A 21,328-nucleotide genomic window follows, 5' to 3' on the forward strand; every position below is an offset into this window, starting at 1 on the left:
TACCGCACCCCATTATCTATCCAAACTCACCTAAATATCTAAAAATTAAAGTACAAAAATTAAATTTTAAATTTGTGAAGAGTACAAATATTTATAATATATTTTAACCATTAAAAAAGAGAGAGTAAATCTCTCTCTTTTTTTTTTATAGGATTAGTCTCTCATTTAACATAATAAAAGGATTAAAATCATAATTATACCTCTCACTCACTCACTCATTGGTCACACGCTTGAAAAAGAAGAAGATGGTGGAGACAGAGAGAATTCTCAAGATAAATATAAGGACAAAACCCTCTTTTTCTTTTTTTCAAGTAGCTACTGGCAAGAGAGAAAATAAAGATTAAAAAAAACCAGCTTTTATCATCATAGTGAAGTGAAGAAGGAGAGGAAAAAAGGAAAAGGAGAAAGACAAAGCTTTACCCTACAAATTTGCATCTTGATAAGGACTGATATATTGTATACCAAGGACCTTTTTTGTAGTAGTAAGTAATAATCCCCCCAACCCAAAGAAAAAAAAAAAAGGCTTGCTTCCTCTCAACCTTCGCACAAAAATGGCTTCTTTTCACCATTTCTCAGTTTCCCATTGATTTCCCCTCATCTTTTCTCTCTTTTCAAAAGACCCCTTTTTTCTTCAAAGCTTCTTACTTTCAGAAGGCTGCACCTTTAACCACAATTCAACTAATGTAAGTTCACTTTCTCTTTCTGGTTCTTTTTTTTTGGTTTCACAGAAAACAAGCAACAAATTTTACCCTTTTCCTTTTTGTTAAGCTAAAAAGATGTTATGTCTTAAAAGGTATTTTATGTGTTGGTTAGAGTATGGACTGGGGACCTTGTTTTTAGTTTCAAATTTGCTTCTTTATATCTTCATCATAAGCTGTAAAATAGCTTGCTTTCTTTTTGGTCCTTTTTTTTTTCAACTTTTGAGCTTATGGTCTTTGTAATCTATGGTGTTTTTGCTAGTTCTCTTCTACCTTTAGCCAGTGTTAGGTTTAGCTTTAGCATCATTTTCATTTGTGTTATGGCTTAATTCAGCCATGCATTTGTAATATGAACAAGGCAACATGTTTTTCAACTGTTTAGTGGTCACAATTTGGAGCTTTATGGGCTCTTTTAACCATTTTTGCTTAGCTACTTAAGCTTGTAAGTTGATTTAAAGGTACATTCAAGTATTGGTTATTTGAAGTAGATGCATGGATAGAAGGGATGCAATGGCATTAACAGGGTCTGCATCTTATTATATTCAACAAAGAGGCATAACTGGGTCAGGGGTACATGGATCACAAGACATTCATATGTTATCTAGTCCAAATGTACAATACCAATCAAGTATGAGTGCTACTACTATGGGACCTGTGGAGAGTAGTACCCCTCATAGTGTCAATGTAGGCACACCTTCAGCTGTTCCATCTAGTGAGACCACGAAACGGAAAAGAGGAAGGCCTCGAAAGTACGGTCCCGATGGGACCGTTTCATTGGCATTGACTCCTCCATCGGTTACTAATCCAGGGACATTAACACCACCGAGTCAAAAACGAGGTAGAGGGCGACCACCGGGTACTGGAAAGAAGCAACAACTTGCTTCCCTTGGTAAGATCCTTTTGCCTATTTTAATGCTAGAATTGTATAAGTTGTAGCATGAATGCCGAAAGGAAAAGAAGAGCTGAATTGGAGAGTGTTGAAATGTGATGAACAACATCATGTTTATCTAATTGTATGCTGAGACATCATGTTTATCTAATTGTATGCTCAGCTATATATATATATATATATATAGTTAGGAACATATAATCAAACATAAATGCTCGAACCGGAATGTCATTCTCCTCAGTGTTTAGCCTCCTCAAAGGTTACCTGGAGCTATTTTGCTCTTTTTATTGATGTTTTTGCCATGTAAATGGTGTTGCTAATATCAAATTGTTTTGCTAGGTGTATGGCTGTCCGGTTCAGCCGGGATGGGTTTCACTCCGCACGTCATCACCGTTGCCATAGGAGAAGTATGCAATTTTCTTTTCTTAATTAGTACCCGGGTTACTACCCTGCATTGTAACAGGCAAAAAAAAAGCTACTTGATCCTGTATGTAAAGTATTTTACTTAGATTTTACCCTGTTTCTCTCCCTCGAAAGTAGCTATTTTGTTTTCGAGTGTAATTTTTTAAATTTGGTTACTGGTAAGATATCTTTTGGCTAGTTATCTTATAACTAGAATAGAGTGCTTTGTGTCTTGAAATTACTTTCGAACTTTTCTTGTAGGATATTGCGACAAAATTAATGTCATTTTCACAGCAAGGGCCAAGAGCTGTATGCATTTTATCAGCCAACGGGGCGGTCTCGACGGTAACACTTCATCAGCCTTCATCCTCGGGTGGAACCATTACGTACGAGGTTTGAGCACTCAATAACCTGATTCTTAGTTTCGAATTTAAGCCTAAGTGAATTCAAAAAACACACTTGGATTACATATAATCAAATGTATGTAATTGTCCACTGTTTCATTTCGAAGATCTTATTTTGATGCGTATATTTTGTGTCCATTTCAATTTCCTTAGGGGCGGTTTGAGATACTATGTCTGTCAGGCTCGTACCTTCTAACCAGTGATAATGGCTCACGCAATCGAACTGGTGGTCTTAGTGTTTCCCTTGCTAGTCCTGATGGTCGTGTCATTGGTGGAGGTGTTGGGGGGATGCTTATTGCCGCTAGCCCAGTTCAGGTAACTCGTTGTTTTAGTCTGCTTAAATATGATTACGGATCATCATGAGCATGACGTCAACCTTGATTGGACCAACGTTTTACGTATCTTAATCGAACTATGAACGAACCAGGTGATCATAGGAAGTTTTCTGTGGGGTGGTTCAAAGATGAAGATCAAGAAAGGCGGAGACCAAGACGGTCTAAAGGGCTCTGATAATCAGAATGTTGACGATGTAGTACCCCCACCAGGTGTTTCACCAAGTCAAAATCTGACTCCGACTTCATCGGCAGGTATATGGCCTGGTTCACGATCGATGGATATGCGTAATTCACATGTCGACATTGATCTAATGCGCGGGTAACTCTTTAATAATTTCATGAGAAATGTATATAGTTTGCCGTTCAACGTCGCCTGATCATAATCTGGCAAGTCCCAACAAAGCCGGCCTGATTTTCGACTTGATGATTCCCACTTCATTTACCAATGACAATGGGATTTGTTCTGATATTTGTGGCTTGGTGAAAAGATGGTTGACGGACTTATAGATTTATGCAGATTTAGTGTTTCTACTTTTATTTGCTCTAAATTTAATTTTCCATTTTTATTAATTTGTTTTTTATTTTTGTTCTTGGTTTAATTAGCCCTCAATCTTTCTTTTTGATAAATTTGGTACAATTAAATGGAATTGTTAGAAATTATGCTATGCATGTCTTGGTGGTTGCTCATTTTGTTCTTTAATCATGTGGTTAGAATTTTTAATTCCTGAAGCTATCTGTTTGCTCTCCATCGTGAAGCTTGCACCCTTTAAACATCTTCGATGACAATGGAGTATTTTGAGATATGCAAATTAAGTTGAAATGCAACGAGAAAAAGTTGTATGAAATTGTGATAAAATTAATTTTTTTTTTTTTAGCATTTTTAGTTGGATTTAAATTTTTTCAGAGTGGATAGAAAGGAAAGGGATAAAAATGATTTTGAATAATAGTTTCATACAATTCTTTCTCGAATGGAAATTGACAATGAGGTTTTATATAAAATTAGTGTTATTGAGATCATCAAAAATATCTTTATCCCTATAAAGAAATAAAAAGAATAGTATAAAGGAAACTGAGTTTTTTTTTTATGAAGAGATTTCAGCCTCTAATTGTCTCGATTCTCCTCAAGTTTAATCTTAAGCTTTTAGGAATAGAATAAGCCAGTTATGGTGTCAGAAGACGTCTTACACTAGATCATCACTTTCAATGGTAAATGCCACGCCATTTTGTCTCTTGGTCTCGACAATCACTGACGCAGTAAACTAACAAAATGACTGTGCAACCTTCTTGAAGCATACAAAGCGACCGTTCTTTGCACAAGTTAAAAAAATCACCTTTGACGGGATATGGACAGAAACGTTAACTCCGTAATGAGGAGAAACGATTAATACTCGTTGAGAAGGCTAAGCACGAATTCTAAGCCTCAAGAATAGTTTTTGAGAAATTTCGACAACCTTTTAGCAGATAGGGAGTGTTTACAAAAAAAGATGTGTCAAATTTGTGTCACTCTGTCCCTTATTTATAGTATTAGGAAATTTAGTCTATTTCTAATTAAATTATAAAAGATAATTAAAGATAATTAAAGATAAATAAAGATAAAAGCTAAAATTAAATGTAAATAATCTTTAACAATTATCCTAATATAATTAAAATTTAAATAGTCATATGTTTATAAAATCTCTTCTTTGCACTTTTGCCCCGAAGTCTTCCATACTTTGTATTTTCAGCACCATTTCTTTTCTACTTCGCATGCTGGCCCATTTTATCTTTAAATTCATGCTTTTTGCCTCTAAATTTCTATTTGCCTTCAATTTAGTCCTTACAAGATAAAAAACCATAAATAGTTCAAATTAGTAGGATCATACTCAAAATAAATATGTAATTAATACATAAAATGTCATTCTAGAATATTATCATCTATATAATTTTTTGTCATTTATAATATATTTATTTTTTTGCATGTTGATATTTTTTTATGACTTTCTATAGTTTTTATGATTTTAAATATAAAATAACATATTTTGCCATGCGACACAATCATGACGTGCTACATGGTGAAAATAACTCCCCAAATGAATTTCGTTACTATTTAATGATCAAAGGGCTTAATTGATTGAAATTTTAACATTTAAGAACTTAAATGAGGGCAAAAAAATGTAGAGGCTTAATTGATCTTTTCTAGAAAAATTCACGGGCTTTAAAGACTCTTTAGCCTATTTTAAATGATATTTTAGTTAAATTATAAGTCAACTTTTGCTACTAGTCATTGCACTATACTTAGGTTGTAGACACAATTATTGTCCTCTAATTCGATTAATTTTAATCATTGTATTTTTTGAATTTTAAAATTTCAATCTTAACCCAAATGATAACCATTGTAAACTTAAATTTTTTTATTTCCAAAATATTATGTGACAAACATTTTATCACATGTGTATTGCCATCGGAGGCTAACATGAGGGGTCAGACAATGGCCTTGGCTCCCTTAAAATGATAAAATTGTATTGAAATCCTTCTAAAAAGTATAACTCACTACAATCATAAAATTGCACTTTGCCCCCCAAAATTTGGCTTTGCCTTTGAATACCATATCAACTTATTATTTCCACATAAAACTCACATAAAAGCGATGCCATTTTACCTAATCATTTAACGATTATTGCAGGGGCAAAGCTAGGAAAAAAATGTAGGGGGCCAAAATTAAATTGGTTATATCTTTATATTTTTAAAGGATTAACTTAAATTTTATCATTTTTAGGGGGGCCAAAGTGAAATTTTACCTTTACTAATTTAAAATTTTTAAAAAATTTAAAGAGTCAAAATGGTAAAATTTCCATTTTAGGGGGGATTGGGGCCCCTGCCAGCCCCCCTAAACCGGATTCTGGGTTACTAGATTGAAACTCGAAATTCAAAAAATATAGAAACTAAAAATGATCACATTAGAGAGCATGGACTAAATCCATAATGTACATATAGTACGAGACTAATACTGAGATTTGACTTAACAAATATAATTGCTACTATTTAAATTAGGATTGAAATTTTAAAATTCGAAAAAGTATAACAACTACGGTTGACCAAATTAGAATACAATAATTAAATTTACAATTTACCTATAATACAAACATTAATAACAAAGTGGTCCACTTTTATTTATATTTAGCAATGTTTGATAGTTATTACATCTTTTTGTCAGTTTCACTTGGCTGTTTGCTGTAAGAAGAATTTCAGGCCGAAGGAGCCAAGTTTCCTTCTATATACTTTAGAGAATTTTCAAATTTTTGGAGCCATAAATGCAAATTCCCCAAATTTTTAAGGAGGCCTTTATATATATAAAAGGAAAATTTTCAAAAAATTTGGGATCCTAAGGTAAAATTTCCAAACCTATCTCCTATTATGTTCCTTTGGTGCATGGGGAATAAGAGTAACCAAACGCCAGCCCAAACCAATTTAATTGAAGGCTAAAATATGTCTATAGTCCTTGTACTTTTCTAAAATCAGGAATTTTATCTCTATACTTGTATTTCCAAGAATTTAGTCCCTATACTTTTTAGATTTCAAAATTCAGGTCCAACTATTAATACTTTTAATTTTTTTGAATTTAGGTCAATTACAACATCTTTTTTAATTACATGACTACCAAGTGAGTAGTTTTTTATATTTCAAAATGTCACAACAAAAAATTTAACAAAAAAAATAATATTGTTAACAGTTGGACTTAAATTTTAAAATCTGAAAAATAGAGATGCTAAATTCTAGAAATTCAAATATAGGGCCAAAATTATTAATTTTCAAAAAGTGTAGGGACTATAGAAAAATTTTTAACCTTAATTGAATTAAGCAAAAGCATGTAAGGACAGGTAGATGCCTCTCATATTAAAATCCAAAAAAGAAAAAAAGAATCTAACTAGCAATTTTGGCTAATATAAAGTCAGATTCTAATCTATCTTATTAACTGAATGGTTTAAATTCAGATTTTCATCCACTTTAGTTTACAAAAATCAACAAATTAGTCCCTCAACTTTAGTTTTTCAAAACTTAATATCGTAATTTACGAAAAATGACGAGTTAGTCGAATTGGGTAACCATGTTAAACATTCTTATTAAATTTCTAACTTGAAAACCAACTGTTCAACTATTTATATGCAAGAAATTAACAAAAATCAATAGTTCAATAATTTATATGCAATAAATTAACAAAAATAAGCGGTTCAAGTTCACGTGTTTACTAACAACTTGACTAATTTATCAGTTATTATAATGTGCGAAGACCAAGTTTTGACAAATTGAAGGGATTAACTTCTTAATTTTTATAAAATAGAAGAATGAAATTCAAAATTAAACCAAATGAGGTTCTAGTTGGTGATAGAGGTGTCCATGGGCCGGGCCCAACCAAATTTTTGGGCCCGTTTGCTAGTGTTGGGCCCGACCCAGCCTGAAAAATGGGCCTAAATTTTTTCCCAAGCTCGGACCGAATAAAAATGCTAAAACCCGAGCCTGGTTCGGTCGTATTAATTTTTTTTATATTTTTAAAAATGTATAATACATCAAAAATACTAAAAATATTACAATAAATGTTTCTCAACAAATTAAAAAAAAAACATGTATACTTAAATAACACTAAAAGAAGTAGAATTTAACAAGTAAATGCCTCTAAAATAGTAGCAAAATTAACAAGAGTTAAACAATAACAACAAAATAGTAGCAACATAATAGTGAAATTGCAGTAAAATAGTGAGAAAACAACAAGAAAATAATAGCAAAACGGTAAAAAATAGCTACAACAAAAAAACAACAGTGCTTTTTTTTTTTGTTGCAAATTCGGGCAGGGCTCGACCTAAAAAAGTTTTACCTGAGGCCTGACCCGTTTTCAAAGCGGGCATTATTTTTTTGCTCAAGTCCATTTTTAAGGTATATATTTTTACCAAGATCCTCTCACTTTTCAAGCAGACCTTCGAGCTGAACCAAATGACCTCGACCCATAAAGAGATCTAATTGATGAGAATCATAAAATAATTTCTCCTAATTCACTTGCTTAAAATTTTAAAAAAATTCCAAACTTAACATAGAAACAAGAAATGAGCCTTGTTACTTATATACGTGGAGGCATATTGTTGAACATTGTTATATTAAAAACAAGATTTATTGATGTTTTAACTTTGTTATGATTCTAACCACGTAAATGAGGCAAATTTTAACCCTTAGTGACACATTGTTCACCTACTTGCGATACTTTTGATAAAAATTACTTTAAAATTGTGAGGATTGTTTTCTATATAAAACCCCCACATCCTCATGTTCTTTGGCACCAATCAACAAAGATATAACAAAAGAAATTCAAGATAAATATTATCAAGGGATTTCCCACTGTTTTTCTTTTCATTTGCTTTGTTTTAATTATCATAGATTGTTTGATGGTTGAAGCAGATACTTGCAAATCCAGTGGCAAGCTTAGAGGGAAAAAGCCTCCACCAGGGCAATGCGAAGATAATTGTTGTGAAGACGGAAAGTTTTACACAACGTATATATGTTCACCGCCTGTGTCGAGCCATACAAAAGCAAAGTTGACAATTAACAGCTTCGCAGCTGGTGGAGATGGAGGCGGACCATCGGAATGTGACAACCATTACCATTCGGATGATGAACCTGTAGTGGCACTTTCGACCGGGTGATTTAACAACAAAAAGAGGTGTTTGAAGTATATCAAAATCCATGGAAATGGAAAAAGCGCTAAGGCTAAAGTCGTGGATGAATGTGATTCTACAAGGGGATGTGATTCGGAACATGGTTACCAGCCTCCTTGTCCTAACAACCTTGTTGATGCCTCGAAAGCAGTTTGGAAAGCTCTTGGAGTTCCTGAAAATGATTGGGGCTTAATGGATATCTACTGGTCGGACACCGATTGATCTCTTTGACCATATTTTTAATTTCTGTTTGCAGTTGAATAAAAACTTCGTATGTTTTATGATTTATAACGTTAAAATTAATAATAATGTAAAAAGTCATACATTTTATGTTTTATAAAATGTTGAAACAATAATATTTTGTGTTGGGACCTTGGCTATACCATCTCTAAAGTTTCTCCTTATATTCAAACAATTCTTTGATCTGCTTGTTTTGTTACCATGTTCTATCCCTTGTTTGAGCAACTGTCTGGACAAACCCTTAGACAATAGTCTAGACATGCCTTTAGGATAGACTATGTGCAATATAAAATTAACATTTTTTACTTTAATCTTCATGATGTGTTACACTATCAGCAAATGATCCCTAGGCCATGCTTTGTTCTATCCTTAATGATGTTGATCGAATTTGGAAAGGAAGAGGAGGAAGGATCAATTTCATCATCTCATACTTTATCATTTTATTTGGAGATCAAACTAGCTGTTTTACTTGGATATGAAGAAAGTTATGAGATAAATATTCAATATAATTCAAGAGATAAATTCAACTATTAACTGATTGTTTTAAGCTTATAAAAAAGATGCTTGAAGAGTTTTTGTATTAGCCTATATACAGGTTGCTGGTAAGCTACATCTTGGGTGGCTATCGAGTGCATTTTGGGTGCTTTTGCAGAGTGTTTTATTGATATTTTGATTTGTACTTTTACACTTTTGTATTAGGCATTTTATTAGAGAGTTATTGAAATTTGTAAGTGAGAGTTATTGAAATTTGTAAGTGAGTGGATTGTAACAATTGTGGTAATTATTAATCCGAACGATAAGTGATTTGAATGATTGTTGAATGAAATCATTCATTGAGTAAGGCTCTACAAATGTAGGATTGTTGATCCACCTATTCCTCATTCTTTTATTGCTTACTTTAAATTATCTTCTTCCAACTTTTGTCTGAACATCAGTTGAGATATTGAGTTAGGACAGTTCTAACTTTTGTCTGAATATCAGTTAGGACATTATTGAGACAAGGAGCAAACTAACTTGTGCTTTTCCAATTGGTATCAAAGTGGGCATCAAGAGTTGTTCAAACGTGATCCTCAATTCGATTTGTAACCATAAAATCCATAAAGTAACGTAGTTCAATTACTTGACCTTGTTGCTACTTGGTTCAAAAAATTATGCATATTGGAAGGCTTGCATGAGGATTTTCATCATTTTTATTAATGAAGTTGCCTGGGAAGCTTTTGAAGAAAGGTCGACTTGACTTATTGTGACTGTTACTGATGGCAACATATATCCCAAAGAAAGAAGAAAATTCGTTGCTAAATATAAAAAAAAGCTGCTCATGGAAATTCACAAGCTCTAAATGTCATATTCAGTGTAGTTGATTTGAAGTAACTTAAAGTCATTTTTGTGTGTGAATCTGCTAAGGAGGAATGGACAATCTTGCAAAACCAACATAAAGGAAATAATACTGTGCGCATGACAATACTTTAATTTTTAACCAGCAGTTTAGAAAATCTAAGAATGCATGAATATGAGTCTATTTCTGAATTTTATGCTAGGTTATGTGATATCTCTAATAAGGCTTTCTGTCTTATTGGACATTTTTTTTCTAAAAAAATTAGTGAGAAAATTTCTAAGGTCTTTGTCAAAACACTTTGCAATCAAGGTTGCAACAACTGAGGAAGCAAAGGATATCACCACTCTTTGAGTTGGATGTGTTAATTGGTTCATTTAAAACCTTTGAGTTGAATTTAAAGGAAGCAACACGTAACAAAATGAGACTCAAAAAGAACATTGCTTTCGATGTTCAAAAGGTTGTTTCAATAGTAAAACAAACAACAGAGGCTATTGATGATATCAAGGAGCAATTATGTTAGCTCATGTATACCATAACGAGATTCTCTAAGAAGAGAGTAAAATTAAATTTTAGTGGAATAATGAAGACTCACATAAAGTAGGGAAATTTACGGCCAAAGAAAAAGGTTGTTCAATGCTATAAATGCAATGAATTTGATTAAAATATAAAATCTTTCTAAAATCATCAACTATATGAAAACTCTTCAAAATTAAAGAAGATTAAAAGAAAAAAGAAATTGTAAAACTTACATAAATTTGATCACTTTATTATTAAAATCGCTTTTATTAATTTCGACATGATTTTATATTTTCATATGTCATTATTTGACTATTATGTGGCGGTACACATTAGAATATAGGTATCAAACTAAAACTTAAACCCTTGCCAACAACTCAAAGCATTCTTTTGGTTTAATTTTTTTAATCAAATGACATGTCATATGCATATACTAATTTGTACCGATATATAACAAAACAACTAAATAATGACATGTAAAATAGTGCTAAGGAAAAAATTTCCCAAAAGATTAAAAATTGAATAATTCCAATAGTAGATGGAATAATTTTATATACTTTAAAAGTTTTTTAATTATTTTAAAAATTTTGAATAGTTTTTACTTTTTTTTAATTTTGTAATTTTTATAATTTTATAAAATAAAATAATGACATGACAACTATGAAATATATGTAGACCGTCACACGGTCAACTACATCAATATCTTGTGTAATTTCTAACAATTTTATTAAATTTTAGTAGAATTTGTTTAATTTGACAATACATAGAAGGTAAGGACCAAATAGAAAAAGAGTTGGGGCCAAATTGGAAGAAAAATATATTGTAAAAGTTGAGGGTTTAATTTGTAGTTATACTTAATTTTTAAATGGAGCTAACAAAATAGTATAAAAACAGAAGGATTAAATCCACAAATTTGATAAATACAAAGACTATCATTAAAATTTAACCTCGTTTCATTTGTGAGTTTTTTTTAATCAATAGGAATCTTTCGAAGCTCCGTACAAGTGAACAAGAGCAGTAACTCCAAATAAGATTGACAAAAAAAATATAAACGTGAAGGGATAAATTTGAAATTATTCTAAAAAAATTAAGGTCAATCTGATAATTAGAATATAATTTAGGGGCTATTTTATTATTTTACTATTAGACTGGTTGCAAAAGCTTTTACATCTACAATGATTCGTTTTATTAGCTCTCAAAGTCACCTCCAAAGATAGATACATACATGCATACAACCAATGGAAAACAGAGGTAAAACACCATCAAATTTCATGTGCATGACAAGGTGTAAACTAGAATTAATCCACTTCTTCAACCTTGGGTCCTGCACCGGAGCCTCCAGAGCCAGTCCGAGCACCACCCATGGGCACATCATCACCACCACCTTGGTACATCTTAGCAATAATGGGATTGCATAATCCTTCAAGTTCGTTCAATTTGTCTTCCAATTCATCAACCTCAGCCAATTGGTTCCTATCAAGCCATTCAATGGTTTCATCAATGGCTTTCTCCATCTTCCCTTTATCTGATGGATCAAGCTTCCCAGCAACCTTGTCATCTTTAATGGTGTTCCTCATATTATAAGCATAATTCTCAAGTGCATTCTTAGCTTCAACCTTCTTCTTCACTTGTTCATCCTCAGCTTTATACCTCTCTGCTTCTTGTACCATTCTTTCAATCTCTTCTTTACTTAATCTTCCTTTATCATTAGTTATTGTGATCTTGTTCTTCACTCCTGCTGTCTTGTCTTCTGCAGACACGTTCAAAATCCCATTTGCATCAATGTCGAAACAGACATTGATCTGCGGCACACCTCTCGGTGCCGGTGGGATACCGGTCAGCTCAAATTTACCGAGCAAGTTATTGTCGTTAGTTCTTGCCCTTTCACCTTCATACACTTGAATCAAAACCCCCGGTTGATTATCAGCATAAGTAGAAAAAATCTGTTCCTTTTTAGTCGGAATCGTTGTATTCCTCGGAATCAACACCGTCATCACACCGCCGGCAGTTTCAATACCAAGACTAAGAGGTGTAACATCAAGAAGAAGCAAATCTTGTACTTTATCATCCCCTTCGCCACTTAAAATAGCAGCTTGGACAGCAGCACCATAAGCAACTGCTTCATCAGGATTTATACTCTTACAAAGTTCCTTACCATTGAAGAAATCTTGTAAAAGTTGTTGAACTTTAGGAATCCTTGTCGACCCACCGACAAGAACAACCTCGTTAACTCGACTCTTATCAAGTTTAGAATCTTTAAGACATTTCTCAACAGGTTCCATACATTTCCTAAACAAATCCATGTTCAGTTCTTCAAACCTAGCTCTTGTAATAGTGGAATAAAAATCAATACCTTCATATAACGAATCAATTTCAATGGTGGTCTGAGCAGTAGATGACAATGTCCGCTTCGCCCTTTCACAAGCAGTCCTTAGCCGTCTCAACGCCCTTGCATTACTACTAATATCCTTCTTATGCTTCCTTTTAAACTCTTGTACAAAATGATTCACCAACCTATTATCAAAATCCTCGCCGCCGAGATGAGTATCACCGGCGGTGGCTTTAACTTCAAAGATCCCTTCTTCAATCGTCAACAATGAAACATCAAAAGTACCCCCACCGAGATCAAAGATCAAAACATTTTTTTCACCAGATTTCGAACCTTTCTTATCCAAACCATAAGCAATAGCAGCAGCAGTTGGTTCATTGATGATCCTTAAAACATTAAGTCCAGCAATGGCACCAGCATCCTTTGTAGCTTGTCTTTGTGAATCATTGAAATAAGCAGGGACTGTAATAACAGCATTTTTCACAGTTTGACCCAAATAAGCCTCAGCAACCTCCTTCATTTTAGTCAACACCATTGAAGATATCTCTTCTGCAGCAAACTGTTTCTCTTCACCTTTATAAGTAACCACGATCATTGGCTTATCACCAGGACCAGCAACCACCTTGAATGGCCAATGCTTCATATCGCTTTGCACTGATGGGTCAGTGAACCGACGACCAATAAGACGTTTAGCATCGAACACAGTGTTTGAAGGGTTCATAGCGACTTGGTTCTTGGCTGCATCACCAATGAGCCGCTCGGTGTCAGTGAAGGCAACGTAAGAAGGAGTGGTGCGGTTGCCTTGATCGTTGGCTATTATCTCCACTCGATCATTTTGCCACACCCCAACACAACTGTACGTGGTTCCAAGATCAATCCCGATTGCTTTTCCTTCGGCTTTGGCCGCCATTGTTGATAAACAAACAGTAGGTACAAGAAGAAACAAAACTGAATGGTTTTGAGAGATTCTTTTTGTTTAGTCAACTTGGGTCTGCTGAATATTTCTGGTTGAAGAGCTAATGGGGAAGAGGGGTGGTATTTTATACATGAAACGATGGGAATAAGCAAGAAATTAGCAGAGAAATGTAGAAAGTAATGAAGATTTGAAGAAGAAACGAAAGAAGACAGCCCAGGTCAGGGTGATAAAGCTGGAGAATTCTGGAATTACTGGAACCCAATAAGACTATTTAGTTCAAACGTAAATGTTTAAGGGAGAGATGCCAACTGACACCACGTCATTTGTATTCATTTTCAATAGTTTTATGTCACATTAATATTTTTATTTTAAATTTTAAGATTTTATCCTGAATTTTAGTATTTTAATTTGGATTTGATTTTTTTCAGGATAAGAGTACTGATGTGGTATAAAACTATTAGAAAGGGATACAGATGACGTGGCGTCACTGTTTCATACAATCCTTTCCTATGTTTATGGTGATTTAATAGGTTAAACCAAAGTTTGCAACTCAGCATAATAATTATTCTTACACTAGAATCTGAATGTGGTATACCTCCCATTAGAGTTTAAATTTATTTTGTTTAGGATTTACAAATATTTCATTTTTGATACACAAACCCCATAATTATTCTTACATTATATTTGAACTTTAAGGTTTTTAATAGAGATGTATTCTATTTTAAAAATATTTTTAAGCTTAGGCTCGTTTTTAGGTCGACCTGTCTCATCCAAAAGCCCATTTTACTATTAAAAAATAAAAATAAAAAATAAAAAAAATACTTTATTTGATATTTTATATATTTTTATAAATAAATTTAAATTTTAAAATATTTTTTATTATTTAAATTGAATTTGGGTCTGGCCAGGCCGACTCGATGTGTAAAAATCATTATCCAAGCTCGACCTTAGTTGGGTTGGGTCTATCGGGCCGAGTGGGCTACCCGACCTTGGGACAGGTCTAATTTTCAAGAATTAACTTGGACCAAAAAAAAAGTTCAAGCTCCAATATGAGAACAGTTGCCAAGTTTAAGGTCTAATTTGAATGAAAAAAATTCAGGCTCCAAAATGGGAAAAGTTGCCAAGTTCAAACCCTAAAAAGTGATTTAACCTTTTTTTTTATTTAAAATGTGTTGTTAGTATCTATACTTATATAGAATTTGAGATTTGGTTCCTATACTTTAAAACATAATAATTAAATCTTCCTATATTTTCAATTTAAAATCCTAATTTAATCATTATTGTCGTCTGTAGTTTTTGTCAAAATTTGTCAACATATTTATATTCTATCAATCATATGTCATGTCATATGAGGATAGTTTAATCAAACTTTTAAGTTGACAAATTTGATAGAAAAAATTTTCAATTTTAATGACTAGACTGAGATTTTAAATAAAAAAATAGGAGGAATATATTTTAACTTTCTAAGTACAAGGACTAAATTTTAAATTATGTTAAAATATAAGGACTAACCATAGATTTTAACCTTCTTCTAATACTTATTGGATCCTTTTTCACGGTTTGACTTGTTTGTTGTAAGAAGACTTTCAGGCCCAAGGAGCCATGTCCAAAAGGTCCAAGTTTCCTTCTATATTAGCTATTTGGGTAAATATACAATTTTGTACTTAAATTTGGCATCAAGGTTCAAATTGGTACCTAAACCTTTTTAGGATAAATATCAAAACTATACATAAAAACTAATCCAATATGTAATTTGATAAGAGGGAAAATAATTCTCCTTTACGTCCTTTATTTTTTTACAAGTGTTAGAGCTCAAACATGCAGGCCTAGTGTGTAACAGCACAATTTTCAGTGGTGTCAGAAATAGTGATTCGAGATTATTAAATCAGAAAAGTGAGTTTGAAAAATTTTATTAATTATAATTTATGAATTAAATTATGATTTTAGAAATATTCTTGAATTAGTGAATTTTGTGTTTTAAAAGAATTATTAGGTTAATTAGTTTCAGAAACAAGGTATCGAGACCTCGATTTCATAAAATGAGCCGTAAATTTTTTTATAAATATTTATAGAGTGTCATTGAGGTAGTAGTAAAGTTTCGTTAGAAAATTTTAATGTTTGGATAGTTAATTAATTAAAAAGGACAAAATTGAAAAAGGTGTAAAACTTGCTAAAATGATTAAATAGCTCAAGTGTTAAATGAGGGGGGACTTAAAAGGAAATTTAGCCTAAAGGGAATGGATGAGGCGGCATAAGCAAGAAAAAAATATGAAATTAGGTGAAATAAGGGCAAAATTGTAAATTTTGCCAAATTAAAAAAATAAAATATCAATTAAAAGAGAAATCTAGACAATTCTTCAAAATTGACAGCCAAAAACGCCATAGAAGAGCTTATCCAACCTGTTTTTTCATAATTTTGCTACATGTGAGTTTATTTCTTTCCTTTTCTAGTAATTTTTGTGTTTTTGAGATTTTTACAATTAGGTCCACTTATTGAATTCATTAGTTTTTAAATTTATGGGAGAAATTGAAAGTCATAATGGTTGAGTGCTGTAAGTTTATGATGATTTACCATGGATTTGAATTTTTTATTTTATTATATGAAGGATTTATTAAGTGATTTTAGTAGAAATTGATTTTTAAGACCTAATTGTCAAAAAAGTTTGGAATTAAGGTTTAGTGCTGAAATTATGATTTCCAAGGGTTGTGAAGTAGCTTAAAGTGATAGAATAAAATGTTAATTGAGAAAAATCAGCTCAATTGAGGGGTTAATTGAGCAGGGACTAAATTGTAAGTAAAATTTAGGGTGAATGTGCAATTTCAAAAATTGAGGGGCATAAATTGTGAAGTAAATTAGAATGAAATTAGATGCTGATAAATGAATAATTTTATATTATAGATCAAGAAATTGAAGATAAACAAGGAAAGGATAAAGTGGCCGAATAGTCTTTGAAATTTCTACGACTACTGCAAATCATTCCGGGTAAGTTCGTACGGTTAAATTATCAATAATTTAAATTTTTTTTGAATGATAATGATTATTTATTCATATTAATTGTTAAAAATAAGAAAATCATGTGCTAAAGCTATGAAATTGAATCGAGTATTACGGAGAAACGGAACGTGGGAAATGAGTACGATCGTTCAATGAAAAAGATGAATTGACAGTGATTTACCCAAGTAAACCGAGATTCAGCATTTGTTACTAATTCTAGTGTTCGCTTTCCATTTAGCTCTCACGAGCTTCCGTTAACTCATATGAGTTTCAGTTAACCTTTACGGGTTTCAGTTCAGCTCTTATAAGCTTCCGTTTAACCCTTATGGGTTTCCATTTAGCTCTTATGAGCTTCCGTTTAACCCTTTCAGGTTTCCGTTTAGCACTTATGTGCTTCAGTTAGCCTCCGGGCTTCAGATCACGATGTACTCAAATCTGTAAACCGTTCCTTGAATGGACAAGTTGGTAAGTAGACAGTGGATCATGTGCGAAAGAATGTGAGTAATATTATTATTGTTATTATTGAGCTTCATTAAGTGACTTTATCAAATGAGTTGTGGTTGACAGGATAAATGTTAACTAATGATATGTCCCTTTGATTTGATTATAATGTGTAATGAACCGAAAGTTACGGTATCGAAAATCGAGTCTTGAGTATTGTTTCCGTGAAATTAATTCATGAATATTTATTAGAAATATTTATGAATTATAGTTGAGTGGTTGATTAATGTTTGATTAAGTTAAGTAGCTTGAATTTAGAATAAGGACTAAATTGCATAAGGTATAAAAGTTTAATTATAGATTAAAGATTAGTAAAGGGACTAATCTAGCAATTAGACCCTAAGTGACATGTGTGTGTTAAGATTGTATAACATGTGTAATAGTTGGTAAAAATATTAAATGTGTTAAAGTAGTTTTTCTTATAGATTAAGTTATTTTATTAAAATAATATTACATTATCAATATTATTATATTGAATATAGATTTATGAATAAAGGAAATGAAAAAAAAAAAGATAGAAAGAGTTACAGAGAGTAAACGTGAGAAAGAAAGAAAGAAAAAGAAAAGGGGAAATTTGAGGATTAAGGCCCTAAAGCTTGATTGGTAAGTTGTTTTAGCTCATTTTCTTGTGATTTTTATGTTTATGGATGCCTAATTCAAAGTTCTACATGTATGAGGTTAAAATGAAGAAAAAAAATAGAGAATTTTTAGATATTGATTTAGTTGAATAAATTGAGGTTTTATGGGTTAAATTGATAGAAATTGAAGTTAGAAGCGATTTGTTAAATGAATTTTTAAGTTAGGTTTAACTAGGGACTAATTTGTATAGAGCTCAAAATTTATGTTTTATGATGATTTTTTTTATGAGCTTGAAATTGTTAATTAGTTAATTATATGAAAATATGATGATTTAGTTAAAAAAAAAAGATCAGTAATAGGAAAAGGACGAAATTGGAATTTTGTAAAAGTTTGATAGAAAGTGAAAATGTGTTTTATGAATTAGTATATTTATGATTTTTAATTGTATGATTGTCCGTAGCTAACGTAGCACCGGATACATCATCAAAGAAGGGAAAAGAGAAAGTGAACGAAGATATCGATTAAATTCGATAAATAGTGGCTTGTATTTCTATAAACCGAGCTTAATCGTTATTGCTATATTTGATATTTATATTGTATGAAAATGTGAATGAGGTAAGTATTCTTACCATATTGAAATGAATGTGATTTTGAATACCCTATTAACAGTGCCGGGCTAGTCGGATATAGTTGACATGTCATAGGAATTGGAAGTATCAGGATATTCCGACATTGAGTCGATGAGACACTATGTGTCGACTACTGTTAAAGTTTCGGATTTGTTTCGATGAAGTACTTTGTGTACTAAATGTTAAAGTTCCGGATTTGTTCCAATGAAGCACTATGTGCTTATCCGGAAGTGTGGGTTGGATCCGTGTATCCGTCAGTGTCCGAGTTATGTTAATAAGGGTAAATAAAGTAAAGATTATTAAAATACTGATTGATTGACTGTTATTGAAATGATGATTGATATTGAATAATAGCAATAAATGTGTTTGAATTACCATGTTTTAAAGTTGATTAAGCTATTGTTTATAGAAATACCACCGAGAGTATTCTCAGCGTATAGTTTGTTTCTGTGTGCGGGCTAGGTACGAAAGTATAAGGATTCAGCATACAAGCCGATCCCCGAACTCAAATTGGTGAAGTTTCTATCTTTTTGGAAAATTGCATTGTACCTAGGATGTCTTTTGGTCATTTTGAAAGTACTTAAGTTGTTAAGTGATATTTTGGTATGTTATGTAAATGTTACCAAAACCTTAAGTATGGTATGTTTTTGATATGTTAGTGAAGAGAAATAAGAGGAAGTGATGGTAAATATTGTAGAGAGAAGAAATGAAGATGTTATAAACTTAGTTATCAACATTTTATACTAAAACAGATTTGGACAGTAGCAGTAGTCCAACTTTTAAAATACACAAAAAATAGTAGAAAGTGAATTAGTTGATGAATAAAATATGTAATTGAAGCTTAATGAATTTATTTTTATATGGAAGAAAAAAAATAGGTAAAAGAGTTGTATTTTATGAGATATTTACGTTTTGGTGAAACAGGGTTAGAGCAATTTCTAGATTCCCTGTTCTGACTTTAGAAATTCACCATAAATTGTGTATAAATAATTAGGACTCACACTTCATATGTATGAATTCCTTATTGAGTCTATTTTTTAATTGAAACAAACAGAATAGTCATTGTATTTCTTTACAGGAAGAAATTTGATTCGTAGTGCACAGGGGTCAGAGTAGCAAAACCCTAAAATAGGGGAGACTTTTACTAATAAACTGTACTAATTGGCCTGACCAAAAATTCTAGAAAAAAATTAGTAAGTATATATATGAGTCTAGTTTCAGGAAAAATTTACGGAATTGGATTTCGAGTTTTGTAACTCGAGATATGATTTTTTAGCGACTGTGACGTAGATGGATAGTTTACTACTAGAATTGTTTGAACTTGTTTAAATGCTAAAATAAGTTTAGTAATGTCTCATGCTCGACTCCGGCGACTGTCTCGAGTAAGGGAGCGTTACATAATGTGTTAAATATTTGGTAAGATTTATGTTTAAAACTGGCGAACTTACTAAGCTATATGTAGCTTACTTGTGTTGTTCATTTTTTTTTTTTGTAGATTGACGAGAGGGTCGGAGGATCAGATCATCACACTCAAGTCACAAAATCTTGATTTTCCGGTAGACTTCATTATAATTGTTTTTGATAGTTTATATGGCATGTATAAGGACTTAAATAACAGTATTTAAAAATTATAAATTAGATAAGTTTAGGGTTGATGTTATTGAAGTAAATTAAGAATAATTGTATGAAATTTGTGTTGGTTGAGCTACTTGTGTTGTATTGGTTGTGGATTTAAATTTGCAGTGTTGGCAACTTCTTATAAAAGGCTCATATAAAGTCCACACAGCCTGGCACACGGGCGTGTGACCAGACCGTGTAAGACACATGGCTAGCACATGGACATGTAAACTGGCCAGTGTTCCTTGCACTTTAAAATTTTGAAACAAAATGCCCAGGTTTAGGCACACAGGCAGAGACACGGACATGTGTCTCAGCCGTGTGAAGGGCACGGCCTAGCAACACGGGCGTGTCCCTAGTCCACACGAGCGCGTTGCCCTGTATTTAAGGGAAATTTTGGTATTTTGCAAAAAAGTCCCTCAGGTCTCGGTTTAGTTCTGGATCGATTTTAATACATATGTTTTGGGCTTCGAGAGCCCAACTAAGGGTCATATTAACGTATCTCAGAAAATGAATAGTATTTGACTCTGATTAGTAATAAAAGGTTCAGAAAACTTTAGTAATGCCTCGTACCCTATTCCGGCGACGAATACGAGTAGGGGGTGTTACATAATGGAAAGATTTGAGGGAAAAATCCTCCGTCGAGGCAATGTAATCCTAAAAATGGCGCAAATTGTTGTAAGGATGGAAACTAATATACGATGTATAATTTTTTACCACTTGTGTCAAGTAGTACAAAAGCAACATTGACAATTAACAACTTCGAGCTGGTGGAGTTGGCGGTGGACCATCAAAATGTGACAATCAACACCATTCAGATAATGATCCTGTAGAGGCACTTTCGACCGGGTGGTATAACCACGGAAAGAGGTGTTTAAAGTATATCAATATTTGTGGAAATGGAAAAAGTGTGAGAGTTAAGGTTGTGGACAAATGTGATTCTATGATGAGATATGATTTTGACCATTCTTATCCTAACAATAATGTTTATGCCTTGAAAATAGTTTGAAAGGTTCTCGAAGTTTCTAAAAGTGATTCAAGTGAAATGGTTATCTATTAGCCAAAAACCCCAATTGATCTCTTTAACTATGTTTTTAATGTTTATCTGTATTAGGATAAATATTTCTAATTTTTTGGTGTTTTAAGTTAATGTTAAATTAATATTAATTTAAGAGTCTTACCTTGTATGTTTTGTATATTGTTAAAGCAATAAAATTATGTCTTAAATCTTAAGTTTAATTAAACTAAACATTTCCAAATT

General features: G+C 32.3%; 2 protein-coding genes and 1 pseudogene across 5 annotated transcripts; 2 read left to right on the plus strand and 1 right to left on the minus strand.

Annotated features, from left to right (window-relative positions):
• The first annotated feature begins 261 nt into the window (after positions 1-261).
• On the plus strand, positions 262-3,397 carry LOC108476581 (AT-hook motif nuclear-localized protein 9). 4 transcript variants are annotated; one of them, XM_017778828.2, is made up of 6 exons: positions 262-683; positions 1,168-1,587; positions 1,927-1,994; positions 2,251-2,382; positions 2,547-2,708; positions 2,821-3,397. In XM_017778828.2, the coding sequence occupies exons 2-6, from the start codon at positions 1,191-1,193 to the stop codon at positions 3,049-3,051; spliced, it is 990 nt and encodes a 329-aa protein (XP_017634317.1). In that variant the 5' UTR covers positions 262-683; positions 1,168-1,190; the 3' UTR covers positions 3,052-3,397. The 4 variants fall into 4 exon arrangements, with proteins under 4 accessions (XP_017634317.1, XP_017634314.1, XP_017634318.1 ...); XM_017778825.2 differs by having other exon boundaries at positions 263-683; positions 1,157-1,587; XM_017778829.2 differs by having other exon boundaries at positions 263-683; positions 1,184-1,587.
• LOC108477552 (uncharacterized) lies at positions 3,074-21,076 on the plus strand (annotated as a pseudogene).
• LOC108478766 (heat shock cognate 70 kDa protein-like) lies at positions 11,677-13,740 on the minus strand. The gene has a single exon (XM_017781228.2). It carries the CDS (start codon positions 13,738-13,740, stop codon positions 11,800-11,802), a length of 1,941 nt encoding a protein of 646 aa, XP_017636717.1. The 3' UTR covers positions 11,677-11,799.
• Positions 21,077-21,328: the final 252 nt, after the last annotated feature.

This window comes from Gossypium arboreum, chromosome 12, assembly GCF_025698485.1.
Source record: "Gossypium arboreum isolate Shixiya-1 chromosome 12, ASM2569848v2, whole genome shotgun sequence".
In the NCBI taxonomy this organism is placed as follows: domain Eukaryota; kingdom Viridiplantae; phylum Streptophyta; class Magnoliopsida; order Malvales; family Malvaceae; genus Gossypium; species Gossypium arboreum.